General features: G+C 40.2%; 1 protein-coding gene and 1 non-coding gene across 6 annotated transcripts in view; both read left to right on the plus strand.

Moving 5' to 3' along the window:
- SKP2 (S-phase kinase associated protein 2) overlaps nt 1-19318 on the plus strand; it is a 70420-nt gene that overhangs the window by 14522 nt on the left and 36580 nt on the right. For 4 of the 5 annotated variants that reach the window (XM_067030876.1, XM_059060126.2, XM_067030877.1 and 1 more), the window contains exons 4-9: nt 264-407; nt 1724-1858; nt 3317-3415; nt 4624-4754; nt 10884-10935; nt 11107-11214. In XM_067030876.1, the coding sequence (XP_066886977.1) occupies nt 264-407; nt 1724-1858; nt 3317-3415; nt 4624-4754; nt 10884-10935; nt 11107-11214 (669 nt within the window). Of the gene's footprint in view, nt 1-263; nt 408-1723; nt 1859-3316; nt 3416-4623; nt 4755-10883; nt 10936-11106; nt 11215-16869; nt 18774-19318 lie in introns of those variants that run through there. The other variant, XM_059060125.2, reaches the window with a different exon arrangement.
- TRNAA-UGC (transfer RNA alanine (anticodon UGC)) lies at nt 10062-10133 on the plus strand. Its single transcript has one exon. It is a non-coding gene; the product is annotated as a tRNA-Ala (tRNA).

The raw sequence follows: 19318 nt of genomic DNA on the forward strand, positions 1-19318 counted from the left end.
ATTGCATTGCACCTGATAGCATTGAACCAGCTAAATTGGAAATCCATGTAAAGAGGAAGATAAAAGCTTATCTGTGATAGGACCAAGAGCTATTCAATAATGCCTTTAAAATATCATAGGTAACTGTATAGTCAAAAACAAAGATGCCTTCGGAATTTGCTTCAAGGCGATTTAGTGGCTGTGTCCTCACGTTAGTAACGGTGTTGAGGGCCTCCAGTAACCAGTGCCTCGGCTTACCAAACACAGCACCTCCTCTTTTCCAGGTTTGACGAGTCTCTCTGGCAAACCTTAGACCTCACGGGCAGAAACCTCCACCCAGATGTGGTTGGTCGGCTGCTGTCTCGAGGGGTGGTTGCCTTCCGCTGCCCACGATCGTTTATGGACCAACCGTTTGTTGAACGTTTCAGGTAAGAAAGGAAAATCCCTGGAAAATCTTGGGATGGAAAACAGATCAAAATATCTTTTTTCCTGTATTCAGCTGTATGCCCTATGATAGGTCATCTGTGCATAATGGAGAGTTAGTTGCACATTTTGCCGTGTAGCCTTTGTGTTGAAACATGGCACAGGTTTCAGTGACATCATTTCCATTTTAACTCAGGGTTGCTCTTGGGCTCTTCCGAGGGTCTTAGATGCACTTGGGGTCCTCAGTAGATGGGTGTCCGGAGTCCCGTGACACAGGAGCCAGGCAGAGCCCTCACCAACAGATGCAAGGCAGCCTAGCTATTTCCCCACTGCCCACTTGTGATCAAGAAAAAATGTGAGGCATCCTTTCAGGTTTTGTCACTCTTGAGTTTCTGATCCTATCGTGGACAAATTTGCATCCAGGAAAAAAAAGGCCCTCTTGGAGTGTTTTGTAGACGGTTCTGAGAAAATATTACTGATAGTTTTGCAATGTGGTTCAGTGCCATCCCACACTTGAGTGGAAGAACTAGGTACTGAACAGAAAAATAAGCAGAGCTGAGGATGAAACACGCATCCCACCTCGAGGCCTTTTTGCCTTCTCGCCGTGGTCGTATGGCGACACTCCTCTCCCACGGGTGTTTGTCCTTCTCCTGCGGCTCTTCCTTCGTGGTCTCCTTCACGTGCGTGCTTGGGTGTGTTCCTCTAGGGTCTGTGCCTGGCTGCCTTCTCTTCCTGATCCACACACTCTCTTCGGATTAGCTGTGTCCTGTACACCCGTGTTTATGCCAAGACTCTCACAGTCTCATCTCTAGCCCAGCCCTCTCTTTCAAACAAACTCTTATTTCTAATTACCTAAAAATCTCCACACCTGGATTTCCTCCAAGTACCTTAATATTAGCATAGTCGTACCCAAAACCACGATATTAGCCTCCCTTTACAACTTACCGTCCACAATCTTCCGTTCTGGTACTTCTCCCACTCACCCTTGCTGGGAGTCATCATAGGCATAAACTTTTTGTCATCCACATCCAGCTCCTTCTCACAATGCCCATTAATTAATTTTCTACATGGGACTATATTGGCACAACATCTGGACTTGGCAAAAATGCTCTTGAATTTTAAAACAAACGAGGGTTGGGAATTAGCTAGTAGCAACTTATATTATGACCAAAACTAGAGCTAATATTTGAAATGTGTATTTAGGGTCTTGTCTGTGATGGAGTGCCCAGGTGGGGAGGAGAAAGGGGTCGGATGTGATCTGGATTTGCTGGCGTGAGCCACCTTGTGGAACCTCTTTTTTTTTTATTCCTTCTGTGTTCAGCCCTTTTCGTGTACAGCACATGGACCTGTCGAACTCGGTGATCGATGTGTCTACCCTCCACGGCCTTCTGTCTCACTGCTCCAAGTTGCAGAATCTCAGCCTAGAAGGCCTACGGCTTTCGGATCCCATTGTCAAGTGAGTGGCAGCCAGGAGCGTGTCACAAAGGCAGTTGTTTTGTTAATTTTGTTTCCTGAGTGTACCTGGGGTGTCCTGTCCATATCCAGATGGACTCAGAAAATATCCAGCGCAGTGTTCCAGCTTCCGCAAAACTTGCCAGGATTCACCTAGGCAACCAAAGTTTGCGTGCTAAGTATATTGCCAGGGCTCGTGCTAGGTTCTAGACATAAAGGGATGAATCGAGGCCTGGTCCCTCCCTCATTCATGGGAGAAACAGGTAATTACAGTGCTGTGTGTTTGTTAGGTGCGTTGGCGAATATGTAGCAACACACAGAGACCTAATTAAATTTCGAGAAGGCAGCCTTCTCAGAGGAAGTGACTCTTAAGCTGAGTATTGAAAATATGTAGGTAGGAGTTCTCCCCATGATACGGGGAAGGAAGCAGTCTGGTTGGGTCTAAACTCTGAAGTGGTCGGGAATTGCCGGAGCGTGGGGCTCAGTGAGGGAGGTGACAGGTGAGGGTGGTCGGGGACCAGATCATTGTGGAGTGGGCCCCTGCCACGCTGGAAGAAGTCTGGATTCTGCTGTGCGCTGTAAAGAGGATAGCGTGGTGAAGAGAGGAGAGTGGTTCTGAGGACGGAAGGAACATGTCAGAGTTGAATTTTAGAAAATTAACTCACTGAGCATCTCAGAGGGTCAGTCAGACATAAACTAGATTAGTTAAGATACTGTTGTATTCATTCAGGCAAGAAATGATGACGCCTGATGGGAAAAAATAGAATAATGATAACAATAGCAGCTAACATTTATTGAGCACGTACCATGTGCCAGATACTAGATTATTTAGAGGTATTCTGATTTAATCCTCCCAGCAACCCCATGAAATATGTTCTTATTGTTCCCTTTTTACAGATGTGGAAACTGAGGAACAGAGAGGCTGAATAACTTGTCCAAGGTCACACAGTTAGGTGGCAGAACCAAGATTTGAACCTGGCAATATAGTATGATTCCAGAACTCTCACTCTTAATCACTATTTCACTAACATGAGGCCTTTGGGAATGTAGAGGAGAGGGCAAGATTGAAAGAACCTAGTGACTTTATAAGTGGAAGTTTTACCAATTGTGGGTGAAATGGAAAAATGTTTATTTCATTGCTGGGTTGTTTTGGTTTTTTTTTAAAAGTACATTGATCCGTGTTTGTTGTGGACTTACTCTCTGTGCCAGGCACTGCTAAGGCCTTTATTACATTATCTCATTTAATTTTAACAACCTTACCAAAAAGGTACTGATCTTGCCATTTCACAGATGATAAACTAAGGCAAAACGTCCTGCTTGGTGTCATCCAGATAGTAAGATGTGAATTTAAACTCATTTCTGACTCAGAGGCCCGTGTGCTTTTAACTGTCTCAGCCTCATGCTTGTTGATTGAGTAAGAGTGTCTTGTTGGTGTTCATATGACTTTGTCTTCTTTCTCCAGTAATCTTGCTCAGAACACAAATTTAGTGCGATTAAACCTTTCTGGGTGTTCTGGATTCTCTGAATCTGCCCTGAAGACTTTGCTGAGCAGCTGTTGCAGGTAGGAGAGATTTGAGATTTTGATTATAGAACTGTTGTTTCAAATATACAATTATCTTTCACATCAGAATAGAATCAAGGAAAATTTTTAAGCTGTTCCTAACTCTCCAAGCTCTTGATTTGGATAATGCAATGCCTTTTGCCCTCCATACTTTCCATCCAAACTCAGAAGCCAAATCAATTAAGTTTCCAAGGGATACTTGTGTACTGATCCCGTTTTTTTCTGTGACTATTAAAATACGGAAAATGTAGTAGTGTGTTTATCAACAATATGTACAAACAGTATCTGTTTATACCTGACTGTACAGTCAGGTGTTTTTCCCTATAATATCTGTAGACCTAACTTAACAGTTTGGATTAAATTTGTTATTGCAAAATACACCATGAATTTGGGTGATTCCATTAAAAACATCTTTTATATTATGTAGTAATGTCAGTATATAAATAAGGTTACAGAGTTATAGAAATTAATAAGTGAGGGGAGACATGGTTCACAGAGTACCCAGTACTTTGTGTGTGTGTCTGTGTCTGTGTCCTTTTTAATATGCCTTGGTCTCTGTGCTAATAGCATTGTACTTATTTCTAATTAATGATCTGTTGAAAGTAGATTGCCTTTGGATAAGAATGTTATCAACGAGATAAAATGGTAGCCCTACATTTTCTCAGCAGTGCCAGGAGTGGGGTGTATAGTTTAATGGTTGGACTCTTTCTCCGAAGCCCTCATTTCCTCAGTTAGCAGAGGCCCAATAAGGTAAAGTGGATTTTTGTAATGTCAGCATCTCTTTATTAGGAATCCCCGGTACAATCCAGCAGTTTTTTAAAGCATCTCGGGCTCTTGCTCATACTGTGTAGTTTGCTAACAACCCAGGTGATTGAGAAAGCATAGAGACTAGAATTTTTCCATCTAGCCCTGCAATGAGGTTTGAGCAGGAGAGGAGAGTGCTTCCCTCCTCTTCCAGAAGGGGGCAGCATTCACTAAGTCCTTGGCTCACATCCCCTGGCAAGTTTCTGAAACACGCTGGAACAAGATGGGAGAAAGCAGTTTCAGGTGAGCGAATGTAGCTGCTTAGAGGCAGAGGTTCTGTGCAGAAAATGGTAAGGAATCGACAGCTTTGTATATTCTTGGTTTGCAGCTTTTGGCGGTGCTACGTCGAGAACTCATTCTGGGTAACGGTTTCATGCTTTCCTTATCACCCCTCTTGTGTGCAGATTGGATGAACTGAACCTCTCCTGGTGCTATGAATTCACTGAAAAGCATGTGCAGGTGGCTGTCGCACACGTGTCAGAGACTGTTACCCAGCTGAATCTCAGTGGGTACCGAAAGAATCTGCAGAGATCGGGTAAGACCTTCTGGGCTGCCGGCCCCTTAACCACAGCAGCCACAACAATAACAGCAGGTTTGATTTCTCGAGCATCTCCTAGGTATGGTCCTCCATAAGTTGTCTCATTTATTCCAGTGCATGTGTTCCTATTCCTGTTTTTCAGATGAGGTAGCAGCTGGCTGATCAGAGGGTCAGGTAAATGCCAACAGCTAGTGAGTAGCAGGGTTGGAATCCAGAATCTGAAAGTGGAAACCTTTATCCTTTAAAGCAATTTATGTTTAAGCAGAAGTTCTTTTCATTAACTAAATTGTTAGGTAAAACCCCAACATAAAAATCGATCGGTGCAGCGTTTGATCAGTATTAAGCTGTGGTTCTCAACTGGGGATCATTTTGCCTGCAAGGGGACATTTGGCGAAGTCTGGAGACATTTTTTATACTCACGGCTGCAGGGGTGTTACTGGCATCTAGTGGGTAGAAGCCAGGAATGCTGGTGAAGAACGCACAGGACAGCAGAATAACACACCAAAAAGAATCTGATCCTAAATGTCAGAAGCGCCAAAGTTGAAAAACCCTGTTTATAAACCCTCTTTCATATTTATAACTAACTCCTCTCAATTCAGTCTAAGAAGACAATGAGGTGTTTTAGACAAACACAGACATTTGAAATCAGGTAATGTGTGACAGTTAAAGTCTTTATAAGCCTCAACGTTCGGTTATGCTTTGTCTTACTTGTCTAATATGTCTAATATTGACAGAATCTTAATTTGCAAAAATAAGTTTTTGCAAATGGCAAGGTGTTTTTTTTTGTTTGTTTTTTTTTTGCGGTATGCGGGTCTCTCACTGTTGTGGCCTCTCCCGTTGTGGAGCACAGGCTCCGGACGCGCAGGCTCAGCAGCCATGGCTCACGGGCCCAGCCGCTCTGCGGCATGTGGGATCTTCCCGGACCAGGGCACAAACCCGTGTCCCCTGTGTCGGCAGGCAGACTCTCAACCACTGTGCCACCAGGGAAGCAAGGTTTTTTTTTTTAATTAAAGTGTAATTGATATATAATATTATATAAGTTACAGGTGTACAATAGAGTGATTCACAATTTTTAAAGGTTATACTACTTTTACAGTTATTATAAAATATTGTCTATGTTCCCCATGTTGTACAATATATCCTTGTAGCTTATTTTATACCTAACAGTTTGTACCTCTTCATACCCTACCCCTGGATTGCCCCTCAACCCTCCTTCTCCCCACTGGTAACCACTAGTTTGTTCTCCATATCTGTGAGTCTGCCTCTTTTTTGTTATATTCACTAGTTTGTTGTAGTTTTTAGATTCCTCATATAAGTGATAGCATACGGTAGTTATCTTTCTCTGTCTGACTTATTTCACTTAGCATTTTAACAGTTCCCTTCGTGATCTCGGGCTGTGGGCTGCACAAAGCCTAGTTAAGCCAGCCACATACCTCAGCCCTACCCTCGGGTCTTGATGGTGGTGTCAGCTTATCTGAGTAGAAGTGTTTTTATTTATTATAGTTTTTAATATACTTTAAAAGATTTGAACCAAACATTTGCAGCATGTGTCTAACAGAAAAATGTTCTGTGCTACATTTTTTCCCTTTAAACACAATTTTAAGTCTGGTTATAGTATTATATAGTCATTCTCAAATATACCCAAAACATGTAAAAACACAAAAACAAATCAATAATCCCGCTAACATTTTGCCAGTCTTTTTTCCTGTTAAAAAGTTTTTTTTTTAACGGGACATGGTGTATGGAATTCTTTGTAACACATTTTTATTTCAGGTAACCCTATTTTAGTAGCTACACAAATGTCATTTTCAGTGGCTGTGTGATATTCCATCAAATATATTTGTGTTGATTCATTCATAGCTTATTCAGTTAATCTCGTTGTAATGAATGTTTAGAATCTTTGCAGTTTTTTCCTTTTTTTTTTTTTTTTTTTTTGTGGTACGTGGGCCTCTCACTGTTGTGGCCTCTCCCGTTGCAGAGCACAGGCTCTGGACGCGCAGGCTCAGCAGCCATGGCTCACGGGCCCAGCCGCTCCGCGGCATGTGGGATCTTCCCGGACCGGGGCACGAACCCGTGTCCCCTGCATCGGCAGGTGGACTCTCAACCACTGCGCCACCAGGGAAGCCCCAGTTTTTTCCTTTTATAAACAACTTTGGTACGGACAGAAGTGAACCTTTGAGTGCATTTCTAAGTGGCATTGCCAGCTCCGGGATTAGGTTCCGTTCTCAGGTTTTGGATAGTTCTTACCAAGTTGCCTTCCAAGGATTTTAAACTCCCACCAGTGAGCATCCTCTTCACATTGAAACCCACCCCTGGTTCTTCCCTCTTCATCCCCAAGAGAAGACAGTGCCCTATGTACATTTCTGCCCGTATCTGAATTTCCCACTTCTTTATTGAGAGTTTTGTTGTAATGAACCAAGGCTCTGGGTACAAGGTCGAGAAGCTCTGCTGTAGGCAGACTGCTGTAAATTGTGTCCAAGTTTGGCTTAAAACCCTTTTCTTTGTTCCTCCGAAAAAGAACAAATCGCCTTTTTACTGAGTTTTGGCAGGAATAATAGGTAGTAAAATCCGGCTTGCTAGACACATTCAGGGCAAGGACAAAGACGCGGAGTAGAAGTTGAGGTGTTAGTTTCCTTAATTATACAATGGGAGTCAAAGATTTTTAAATGGATGTCTTTAGTAGTGGCACACACTATTTCATCGTTTAGATGGTAATGCAGATTTTGTATTTTAGTTCCAAGACCGGTGCCAGACCTCCTGGGGTCAAGTACCCACTCTGCCATTTACTGGGGAGCCTTGAGCAAGTCGCTTAACCTTTCTGTTCCTCCATTTCCTCATCAATAAAATGGAGATAACAGAACCCACCTCTTCGAGTAAGGAATAAATGGGTTAATACGTGTACTGGATGTTGAATTGTTCTTGGCACATAATGAGAGATCAGTAATGGTTGCCTGTTGATGTTTTCCTTCTCTACCCAGATGGGCACTGAATGAGGTTTGGAGGACCTAGCTTTTGGTCTTGGATTTACTTGGACTTCTCTAGCTAAAATTGTCTCTCTTTTAAAATGACAGGTTAGATTAGGTGGTTTCTAAGATCCCAAGTGAAATGAAGGAGACAGTAAAGAAGAATCTTGGCAGGGACTGCTGTTTACTAACTCTTCCCACCAAGGGAAGACCGTGGCTTCAACAAGGGCTGGAGACAGAGACTGACCAGTTTTATCCCCCAAGGTTTCGTTCTTTCCCAGGTGGTGGCGAAATAAGATGGTATCTGGTTGTGGATTTTGTAGGTGGCTGGCTGGCTGGGGAGATGATGGGTCACTTAAAATTGTGCTGTGCACTTCTTCATTTTTTAGTGACTAATGAGACAAATTTATTCCAATTTATTGAGCCCCTATAATGCATAAAGCCCTCTTCAGGCTTGGGAGGCGTGGCCTTGAACGGAACAGAGAAAGTCATCCTTGTGAAGCTTCCATTCTGGTGGGGAAGCCAGACAATCAACAAGGAATTAAATGTGATAAAAGGAGGTGAAAATGCAAGGAGGAAGAATTTAAAGCAGAGTGCTCAGGTGGAATGTAGCGGGTAGGGGGCTCTTTTCAGATGGATCAAAGAGAAGCCCTCCCTGAGGAAGTGACACTTGAGCACAGACCTGAAGGAGTGAAGGAGTGAGCCGTGTAGATATGTAAGGAAAGAACATTCTAGAACTAAGGACCAGCAAGTGCCTTTGGAGGAAAGTCACACATGCTACTTTGTAATCAGAAAATGAATCCATAAATGTTATTTATTTTTAAAAATGGACAAACTTTATTAATGTGTGAGGTTTTTTCCTCTTGGTATGGGAGCCAGTGATGGGGGAGGCAAGGAGGACAGTGGTAGGAGCTGAGATAGCTGGGGGGTGCTCTTTAAACCGAGGCAAAAGCTCTGTTTCCATTTTTTTCCTGAGTAAGATGGGAAGCCATTGGAGTGTCTTCAGCAGGAGTGAAATGATCTGACTCACCTTTGAAGTCTCCTTCTGGTGCTGTGCTGGGAAAAGGCTGCTGGAGACTAGGGTGGTAACATTTGAGGAAGTAAGAAGTGATCCGATTTCAGACACAGTTTGAAAGCCGACCTAATAGGATTTGGTAACAGATTGGATGTGGGATATGAGGAAACAGTCAAGTACGACTCCCAGGGTTTTGGCTACAGCAACTGGATTGGTGAAGTTCCCACTTACTAAGATGGGGAAGACTTTAGGGAAGGAGAGGATTGAGAGGAGAAATCAAGCGTTTGGTTTTAGGCATAAATTTGAGATGCTTATCACATAGCCCAGTGGGCGTGTTGGCTGTGTTGAAAATGCAAGTCTAGGATTCAGGGGAGGGGATGGGACTGAAGATGTAGCTGTGAGAAGGGGAAAAAACAAAAAACAAAACCCTCAAACATTAATAAAATTTGTCTATTTTCAAAGTAAATAACACTGACTCATTTTCTGATTACAAAGTACCGCATGTGACCTTTCTTCCAAATTCTGAAAAGTTATCTCTGATCCTACCATCATTGGTGACTGTAGTTAACATTTGGATTATTTTCTTCCAGCCTTCCAACCCCCAACCCCCTTTCTTTCTGTGTGTGTTTGTGTGTAAATATGAGTTTGTGTGTTTTAACTAAATTGAGATTATAATGCATTATATATGTTGTTTTGTTTTCACTATACAACATATCCTGAGTATTTTTTCCTGTCACAAAATGTTATTAAAAAGCTTTTTAATACCTGCTATTAACATTGTGTTCCGTAGGTTGGATGAAGGTTAACCTATTAAAGTAATCAGGGGAGGGGCTTTTGTAACTGTCACTACAATGAATATCTTAATGCATATCTCTAATTATTTTTCTAAAAGTGGAATTACTGAGCCATAGAGCTAAATGTGTAATGCCCTGCACACTTTTTTAAAAAAGAGATCAGTTCACTTTAAAAAAAAAATCGGGCCTTCTAAAAGGCTGCATAAAATTAAATATCCACTTTTAGTATATGGAGGGACTTACTTTATTATAGTTCATCAATTCTGGGCATTATAATAGGATTTGTTTTTCATTTGATGGCAGAAAAGCAAATTTTATTTTGCATTTCTTGCTCCATTTTTATTATGTCTATATTTTGCAAAGTATCTGTTTATGTTCTTTGCCCATTTATTTTTTAATACTCTGTATATAATGACCATTAACTCTGTTGCAAACATTTTTTCTCAGTTTTCTAATACATCTTTAATTCTGCTTATGTTCTGTTTTGCTTTAACATGGTAGAGTTTTCAAAAAATGTATGTAGCAGGGGACTTCCCTTGTGGTCCAGTGGTTAAGACTCTGCACTTGCAATGCAGGGGGCCAGGTTTGATCCCTGGTCAGGGAACCAAGATCCCACACGCTGCAACTAAGCCCGTGTGCTGCAGCTACTGAGCCTGCGTGCTGTAGAGCCTGCACGCTGCAACTAGAGGAGCCCATGTGCTTCAATGAAGACCCAGCATAACCAAAATAAATAAATAAAAATTTAAAAAAAATTATGTAGTAAATTATCAGTGTTCCCTTTATGTTTTACTTTATGTTTAGAAACTCCTTACCTATCCCAAGATGCAATGAATAATTATTCATTTTTGTATTTGGAAGTTTTTAACATATGTGGAATTTATTTGGATATTTTATTTGAGCTGGAGAAGTAAGTTTTTTCCAGTTGTGGTGGCCATATTATTTTTTAATAATCCATGATCTCCCCCACTGATTTTGAGTGCTACCTTTATGATATGTTGTTTGTTTATATATTGTGCTGTTTGGTTTTGCTTTTTGCTATTGTGAATAGGACTTGTTTTTCTCTATTTCCAGCCAGCTATTGCTGACACATAGATAAGCTAAGGAGTTTGTTTTCCAGTCATTTTACACAGTTAGTTCTCTTACTGTCTATTTCCAGTAGTTTTTCAGATGATTCTCTTGGATTTTCCAGGTAGAAAGTCTTATGTGCCAAGCTGATAATTTTGTTTTTTGTCTCTAATAGTGAGGGACTCTAATTGCACCATTCTGAATTTCCAGCACAATGTGAAATGAAGTATTGACAGCAGGAATCCTTGTCTGATTCCTCATTTGATAGTGACCATCATTTTTTTTCTAGATGTCTCTACCTTAGTTGGAAGATGTCCCAGTCTTGTCCACCTAGACTTAAGGTATGTTTTTATTTAAGACAAAAAAATTTTTTTAAAATGAAAATTCATGATGGCTCACTGAATGAAGAAAGGATCTTAATATGTTGAATTGAAGGAACTGAACAATAGACTATTCCTGTCTTCTCTATCTGGGATTGATGGCGAGATTTTGAATTTTTCCTTCTGTTACAGCGATAGTGTCATGCTGAAAAGTGACTGCTTTCCGGAATTTTTCCAGCTCAACTACCTCCAACACCTATCACTCAGTCGGTGCTATGACATAATACCTGAAACTTTACTGTAAGTACTTTTGTTTTCTAAAGGAAGCAGAGGGCAGGGACCAAAAGAGATGTCACTTGGTGGTAAAATTCATTATTAACAGCAGATGTTTAAAACTTACTTAAACATCAAATTAGTGTACCACACACTGGTTAGGAAAGACTAGCAAAATAGAAAAACCAAGGCAAAATTTTTTGCTTAAAATGTCTAGTAAAGTTGAGTGGAGTGAGGTAGTTTACTAAACATTTATTTAGCTGTGAGTGAGTTTAAATATTAGAATACTGTACTAGTACTTGTGAAGAACTTACAAAAGCGGGAGAAGATAGCCTTTACTCCCAGGAAGCTCAGATTATATGATGGGGTAGGCAGACCCAGTGTGTGTGCGTGTGTGTGTGTGTGTTTCCGAAACTTCAAGTCTACTAGAGTTGATTCCAAAAACCTTCATCTGAGTTTAGAGGAAAAATTCTGTAATCTTCTACTGGCGTCTGTCCTGGATGGTCAAGGAATGGAAAAAATATAAACAATTAAAGTAGTAAGTATTGTTAAGAATGATGCTCTCTTTGAAAAGGGGGGAGATTGAGATCCAGAAGAGTAAAGTAACTTACCCAAAGCTGAATAGTGAGTTGCTGGCTGAGCTGGGTCTGCATTCCAGGTCTCCTGGACACGTGCAAAGTAGACTGTGTCTAATCTGGTAGCTGTTACAGGGATTAATTTTGTCCCTGCTCAGCATCTTCCACAAAATCAAGGCAGTGCAAACAAAACCAGAATCGGGTCCATCTTCCTTTTAAGAAGTGCTATACCTGAGTCATCCTAGAAATAACATCATCTCTGTAGTTTTAAGACGTTTTCCTATATTTCAGAGGGCTGGAAAATTCTTCCCTGGTTCAAATATAAATGTATAGCAGCTTTATTAAAAACCTCAAGAAGTAAGTATCTTGGATTTGGCCTGGTGCCCTTCTTTCTCGTTCCAACCAGTATGCCCTGAATTAGTCTGCTGACCTCATTTAAACTCACTCTCCATATGAAGGTAATCAAGCTTCTGGTTCCTACCAAAGAAAGGTGGTGAATTTGAACACAGAATTTATGTAGTCCTCAAATTACTGGTTTGGATCTTGTAAGTTAGTTTCAAGAATTAATGAATATAGCAGCACTGTTTACAGTAGCCAAGACATGGAAGCAACTTAAATGTCCATCAACAGATGAATGGATAAAGAAGATGTGATATATATATATATATATATATATATATATATACACACACACATATACATACAATGGAATATTACTCAGCCATAAAAATGAATGAAATAATGCTATTTGCAGCAACATGGATGGACCTAAAGATTATCATACTAAGTAAAGTAAATCAGACAGAAAAAGGAAGATATCATGTGATATCACTTATATGTGGAATCTAAAAAAATGATACAAGTGATCTTATCTACAGAACAGAAATAGACTCACAGACATTGAAAACAAATTTATGGTTATCAAAGGGGAAAGGGCAGCAGGGGGGAGAGATAAATCAGGAGTTTGGGATTAACAGATACACACCACTATATATAAAATAGATAAACAACAAGGACCTACATTCAGTATCTTGTAATATAGCACAGGGAACTATATTCAATATCTTGTAATAACCTATAATGGAAAAGAATCTGAAAAAGAATATATGTATACATATATATAACTGAGTCACTTTGCTCTACACCAACACAACATTGTAAATCAACTATACTCCAATTTTTTAAAAATAACTTTTTTTTAAAAAAAGGACTTAATAAATCAGATACTTCAGCTACATAGAGTTAACTAGAAGAATTAGGGAATCTGGTAATTACATTTTTTTAATAAATCACTGTAATTAATCTTGGGCTCAGGGTCTGAGCGGATATCTCATTTGGGAAAGCACTGCCTAAAAGGAATGCTAGTATTTAGTTTCAGGGCTCTCAGATGTTGGGGTCTCAATTCATATGCATGGAACTCTTATTAAAATCTCCTGCCACTTGAATTTTCTAGCATCCAGAACTCCTAGGAGCCTGCAGTGTCCACCCAAAAAGGTTTCTCTGTCAACCATTCTTTCCCATGCTTGCCATCTAGGCTTCAGCTTCATTGCCTGTGCAGCGCCCTGGAGTGCAGTGATCATTCTTTTTTGGTTGCTTTTCTCAAGAGAATCTATCCACGTGTCTTACTTTTGTTCTTTCTCTCCAGAGAGAAAGAGCTAAGCAGTGAATACCCAAATGCTTTCTCTTAGCCTCTCCTCTCTAGAGCAGAGGCTAAGGGGAGGCTGTGAGCCTTCACATATTTTTATCCAGTGAGATGATAATGCTTGCATAGTAGTATCTGCAGCAGTGTGAATTGATGGTTCAGAGCTTGGTCCTGAAGTCACAGACCTAGGTGTGAACCCTCACAGAATTGTTGTAACTGATTTGTCTAAATATTGTCTCGAAATAAGGGAAACAGGGGCATCAGGAGTTTAGTGACAAGCCAGACCACCAGGATAGAGTGAGAACAGACAGAAGAAAGATGCAGTCCTTGAACTTTAAGGTAAAAGGGTATGTTTCTTTAGACATTCCATAGATAGTATACTGGTTTACCTTGTCAATCCATTAAGGTGAGTTTGCTAGTACCCTATCCTTAAAAGTTTCTCCAGATAAAATGTCTTGCCCTCCAATTTCAGTCATACTGGTGGCTGATGTCCGTGAAATGCATAGTAAGAATTCTAGGATCCTCAACAGTAATTTCCAGAAAGTCATTTGTGCTAAAGAATTTTCATTTCTTATCTCAGAAGTGGGAAAATAAAATTAGAGTATGTTTCTTCTGTAATGATAATGCTTTAAAATACTTGGGAAACTGTAGGATTTTTGTCTGCAGGACATACCCTCATTTTATTTATTCCCTTACTCCTTAATTGGTCTGATTTCCTTATATCCAAAAGTCCTTCTAATTATTCTGTATTTCTCATTCAAGTAAGATATTCAAGCTGGAGATAGTAAAGTGATCTGAGATTACGAGAGACTAAATAATAACTCCTGTAGGAGAATTTGTAGTTGAGGAATTTAAGATTTTATAAGAAAAATGGGATTATGTAGAGGAGGTAAGCAGTGAACCTGTGAAAGCGTTTATAAATACCTTTTGTTTACTAACTAGAGACATTTTAAGACATCAGTGTCATTTTATACTTCTTAAGTTAGAAATCATGGCTCTTAAACTATGCATACCTATTTACTCTCCCTTCGTTGGCTTTTCAGTCTCTTACCTTGTAGTTTCTACTTCTTAAGTTAGAAATCATGGCTCTTAAACTATGCATACCTATTTACTCTCCCTTCGTTGGCTTTTCAGTCTCTTACCTTGTAGTTTCGAAAAGATACTTGCATATGTGTTCTGCTGTGTTGTAGGTGATACACATACAAGAGGCTTGTTGTTGTTTGTTTTTTGTTCTCCTTAAAATTTTAGAGACTTTCTGGTTTTTTGACTTGGGAATGATCATTCGTCCACCATCCCATCTTACACCACTCACTTCTTACTCACATGTAAACACCTGAGTGTCTTCTTCTAAGTGTCTGGTGTAATTTCCTTCCTCACCAAGCTCTTTTAAAGTGCTGTTGCAAGAACATTTCCTCTTTTATCATCTGCCATCCCTCCTCACTCCCACCTATAGTTTCTTCTTTTAAATACTATCCACTGCAGAATATCTTACAATTTGGCTAATCTGGAGATCGCAGAACCCAAATTCTCATGGCTATGACAAAGTTCTCATACTCAGATTTCACATAAGAGGGATTTAAGTTTGGGGCAGGATTGCTATCATCAGTGATAATAAGTATAAACACCTATGTATACTGACCTTTCTTTACACTCCTGTTTTTTTTTTTCTTTTTTTTAAAATAAGTTTATTTATTTTATTTTTGGCTGCATTGGGTCTTCGTTGCTGCATGTGGGTTTTCTCTACTTGCGGTGAGCAGGGGCTATTCTTGGTTGTGTTATGCAGGCTTCTCATTGCGGTGGCTTCTCTTGTTGCGGAGCACGGGCTCTAGGCGCACAGGCTTCAGTAGTTGTGGCATGTGGGCTCAGTAGTTGTGGCTCACGGGCTCTAGAGCGCAGGCTCAGTAGTTGTGGTGCACGGGCTTAGTTGCTCCGCGGCATGTGGGATCTTCCCGGACCAGGGCTCGAACCCGCATCCCCTGCCTTGGCAGGCAGATTCCTAACCACTGTGCCGCCAGGGAAGCCCGATGCACTCCTCTTTTGTTCCAGAGATTAGCTTACTTTACAAACAGCAACAGTTTGTTCTCGCTGACTTTCTTTTCCGTCTGTTGTGACCTCTGGTTCTTACTGCCCCCTTAGGAACACCAAGCATATTTATTTTACTTGGATAGTACTTTTATTTTCTAAATTACCCTTCCTCTTGTTTTCAGCTAATGTGTATAAACACCTATGGGGTTTAAAACACTTTCCTGAATGTAGAATAAATATACTTAGAGGGGGAGTGGGAAGAGTGGGAGAGCAGGTTTAGCAGTGAAGGGCCTAAGGCCAACAGAATGGTTTGAGTTCTGTAAACATGAGGGAGGTATAAAAGATTTTTGAGCATGGGAAGGACGTAGTCTGAGCTAGGCTTTACGAAGATGCCTTGGTCATTGGTATATACACTAAGCTGAAAGGAAGAAAGATTGGAGGCAAGGTGACAATTATTATCAGGAAGGTTTATTTTTTTAAGTAATTATTAGCAATATGAAAATATAAAGGATGCTTCTAATTCTAGGTGATTAATGTGCTCATCGGTCTGCAGTGGGATTTTGTTGAAACTCCAAACTAAATATTCCCTTTCCTGAGACTTTGTACTGTGTGTCCCAACCTGGAGCACATACAGATCAGAGAGATGAATTTCTAAGCACACAGACCTGGGTTAAAAAAAAAGAATCATTACCAAAGAGTATTTACTTTGGGAAAACAGGCTCCCTTTTTTGTGGAACAGAATTTCACTCTTGACAGAGTTGTGTTTCACTTAATGTGAAATACCTAGGAAGAGGACTGCGATACATATGACAGAAAAAAAAATGGTAATATGTGGAGAAGTAAGATGTCTACTGTCTCTATCTGCACCCGACACATAACCTTAAAATATCGTCGTGAAGTCAGTTAGGTTTCATCACATGTAATGGACTTGTTGAGTATTAACCATTATTTAGAAGTTATCGGCTCTGCTCACAGCTCCTTTCGGGAGGGCGAGCCTAGTTCAAATAAAGGTCAAATCCGTATCCTTAAGTTGCATGTAACCTTTGGTGACTCCATCTGATGCCACAGTAAAACATTTACTTTTACCACCACTAGCTTGCTGGCTTCTCCTCACAACACGGTGACACTTTTCAGTCTAAACCAAGAATGGAGAAAGGAAGAAAGTATGGTTGGACTTTAAATAAACCTTGGAGTTTTCCAGTTATTAGAAATTGAACAAAATACACTTGTGTGTTTCCTTACGCTGTGTTGCCCAAGCTACGGACTGTGCCTTGTGGTTTGATTCACCTTTACAATTTTCTCAAATCACTAATTGCAAATTATGTCTTCAGTTTGCATTTTATAAAATATAATACAAATTGTAAAAAGTGGGTCATGTTACTCTAGGGGAACAGTTACCATAGATACTGCTACTCTGAAAGTCTCTCTCTTCCTTTCCAGTGAACTTGGAGAAATTCCCACACTAAAAACACTACAAGTCTTTGGAATCGTGCCAGACAGTACCCTTCAACTATTAAAGGAAGCCCTTCCTCATCTACAAATTAATTGTTCCCCTTTCACCACCATCGCCAGGCCAACCACAGGCAACAAAAAGAACCAGGAGATATGGGGCATCAGATGCCGACTGACACTGCAGAAGCCCAGTTGTCTATGAAGTATCTATTCCAGGATGGTGTCTCCTCTTTTCTTTGAACAGGGAAAGTAGGCAGGAAGCCCAGTTGTGGAGAGCTCAGCTATTTTTATTCTTGGTTTTCTCTTGCCTTCATTCTACAAGTATATTAGAGAACCGTTGGAGAGAGAAAACTATGAAGTGTTGCTTTTGAAAAATGACTATGAAAGCTTTTATCACTGCTATATCCTTAAGAGCCTAAGCTGTATGCCTTTCGAAATTTTAGGAGAGTGAGCCTATAATTTCAAGATACCTTAAAGAGCAAACTTTGAGCCACCTCTTCCAAGTGCCCTTCTTATTAAATCTATTTAGAATCAAGCTTAAAAATCACCACCAGCAAATCATTTTCATAGCCTATATGGCAACTGAACTTTCTTCTATTTAATTTTTCAGTACTGCTTTATAAGACGTAGGTTGCAAAAAATAATAAGCTATTTGTATTGTAAGCTGAACAAAATGAGAATCATAGATTTGCGGCAGTCTGCTGAAGATAGAAAGAAAAATACACATTTCAGCTTTGCCTTTAGATTTGCAATTAGGTATATGGAAACGAATAGCCCCAGGTCATTCACCTTAAAACCTAAATAAACAACCGGCCAACCAGAGGTATAGAATTAGTTAGAATTTACAGGCTCAAGAGGCAATTTTCTATGACAGGTTAACCTGGGGGATCCTCTAATGCACATTAATGAAGTCTCCTTTACGTACTGTGTTCCCAGCATTCTAAATTAGCTGAGGAAATTTAATTGTGGACTTCTGACTTTATGATCAAATTATGTTAACATAGGTTCTTTAGCTTTTAAAGTGACATGCTTTGTTTTAGAAAGGTGGTAGGAACCAGTCAGTCTCTAATTCTTAAAATGGATGGAATGCTGAACTGAGGTTACCTGTTGTTTTCCTTTATCTCTGAGGTTCTTGAGTTAGTTTTATATTACTCTGGAATCAAGTATTTTAAATTATCCTTTTTTTTTTTTAATGGCCTCCCACAGTGATTGAAACAACCCATTTTATAAGGTTACTGGACCTAGAGTTCCCTAAGAAGAACCGCATGTTCCTTTCAGTCAGAAATACACAGCAGAAGCACATGTATATTCCACACAGTTTCCGAGCGGTGAGCATAGCTGGCACCTGCATAAAAGTTAAGGCTCAGGTGTTGAACCTTTTGATGGCATCAGTGAATTGTTTTTAAATGATACATGGAAGCAAAAGGATTAAATTCTACTTTAAAAAACACTAATCTCTTATTTAAATTGATGACCTCCTCACATGTTCAAAATGGAACAAAAAGCCCAAACTCATCATTTCTATTAACATGGCTTTTTCTAAATCAGATTTTTCAAATGTTAGAAACAATGGTATGAAGTGCCCTTATCTGCTCAGACCTAAGGAAGAAAGAACATTATAAAGTAGTGTTATACAGGAAATGATCAGGTTTCAATTCCATAGTAGTTAAAAAGTGCTAAATACTACTTGAAATTATTGTTTACAGATTAGTGACAAGGGCTGGAGGTAGGATCCGGTTGGCCTGACTTCCGGATGCCCTCAGACATACAGTACTTCCAAACTCAAGTCCAGCCGTAAGCTACTTTGCTAACATGTCAGAGTAATCTGTATTTTTGTATGGGATTTCTACTTTTATAGACTTGTTTTAAAATAAAACACATTTTTATAAAAATGAATACTTCAGCTAAGTTGTATTCCTTTCTTCTTTCTTAAGTACTCTGGTTAAAATGAACATTTGCTGTGGTGTGGGATTTGTCTCAACCCTCTGAATAAGGCACTTTAAAACAAGCCCTAGGGCTTCCCTGGTGGCGCAGTGGTTAAGACTCTGCTTGCCAATGCAGGGGACACAGGTTCGAGCCCTGATCCGGGAAGATCCCACATGCCGCGGAGCAAATAAGCCCGTGCGCCACAACTACTGAGCCTGTGCTCTAGAGTCCGCGAGCCACACCTACTGAGCCGGCGCACCTAGAGCCCGTGCTCCGCAACAACAGAAGCCACCACGATGAGAAGCCCGCACACCGCAACGAAGAGTAGCCCCCACTCGCCGCAACTAGAGAAAGCCTGCGCACAGCAAAGAAGACCCAACACAGCCAAAAAACTAAAAACAAACAAAAGTTCCGTTTTTTAAAAGAAAAAATAAGCCCTAACATGGTCCCTTTTTGCCCCATCTACTTCATGTGTTGTCAAATTAAAATGTTTATAATTCTTTGACAAGGG

The sequence above is a fragment of the Kogia breviceps genome, chromosome 4, assembly GCF_026419965.1.
Source record: "Kogia breviceps isolate mKogBre1 chromosome 4, mKogBre1 haplotype 1, whole genome shotgun sequence".
NCBI classification, from domain to species: domain Eukaryota; kingdom Metazoa; phylum Chordata; class Mammalia; order Artiodactyla; family Physeteridae; genus Kogia; species Kogia breviceps.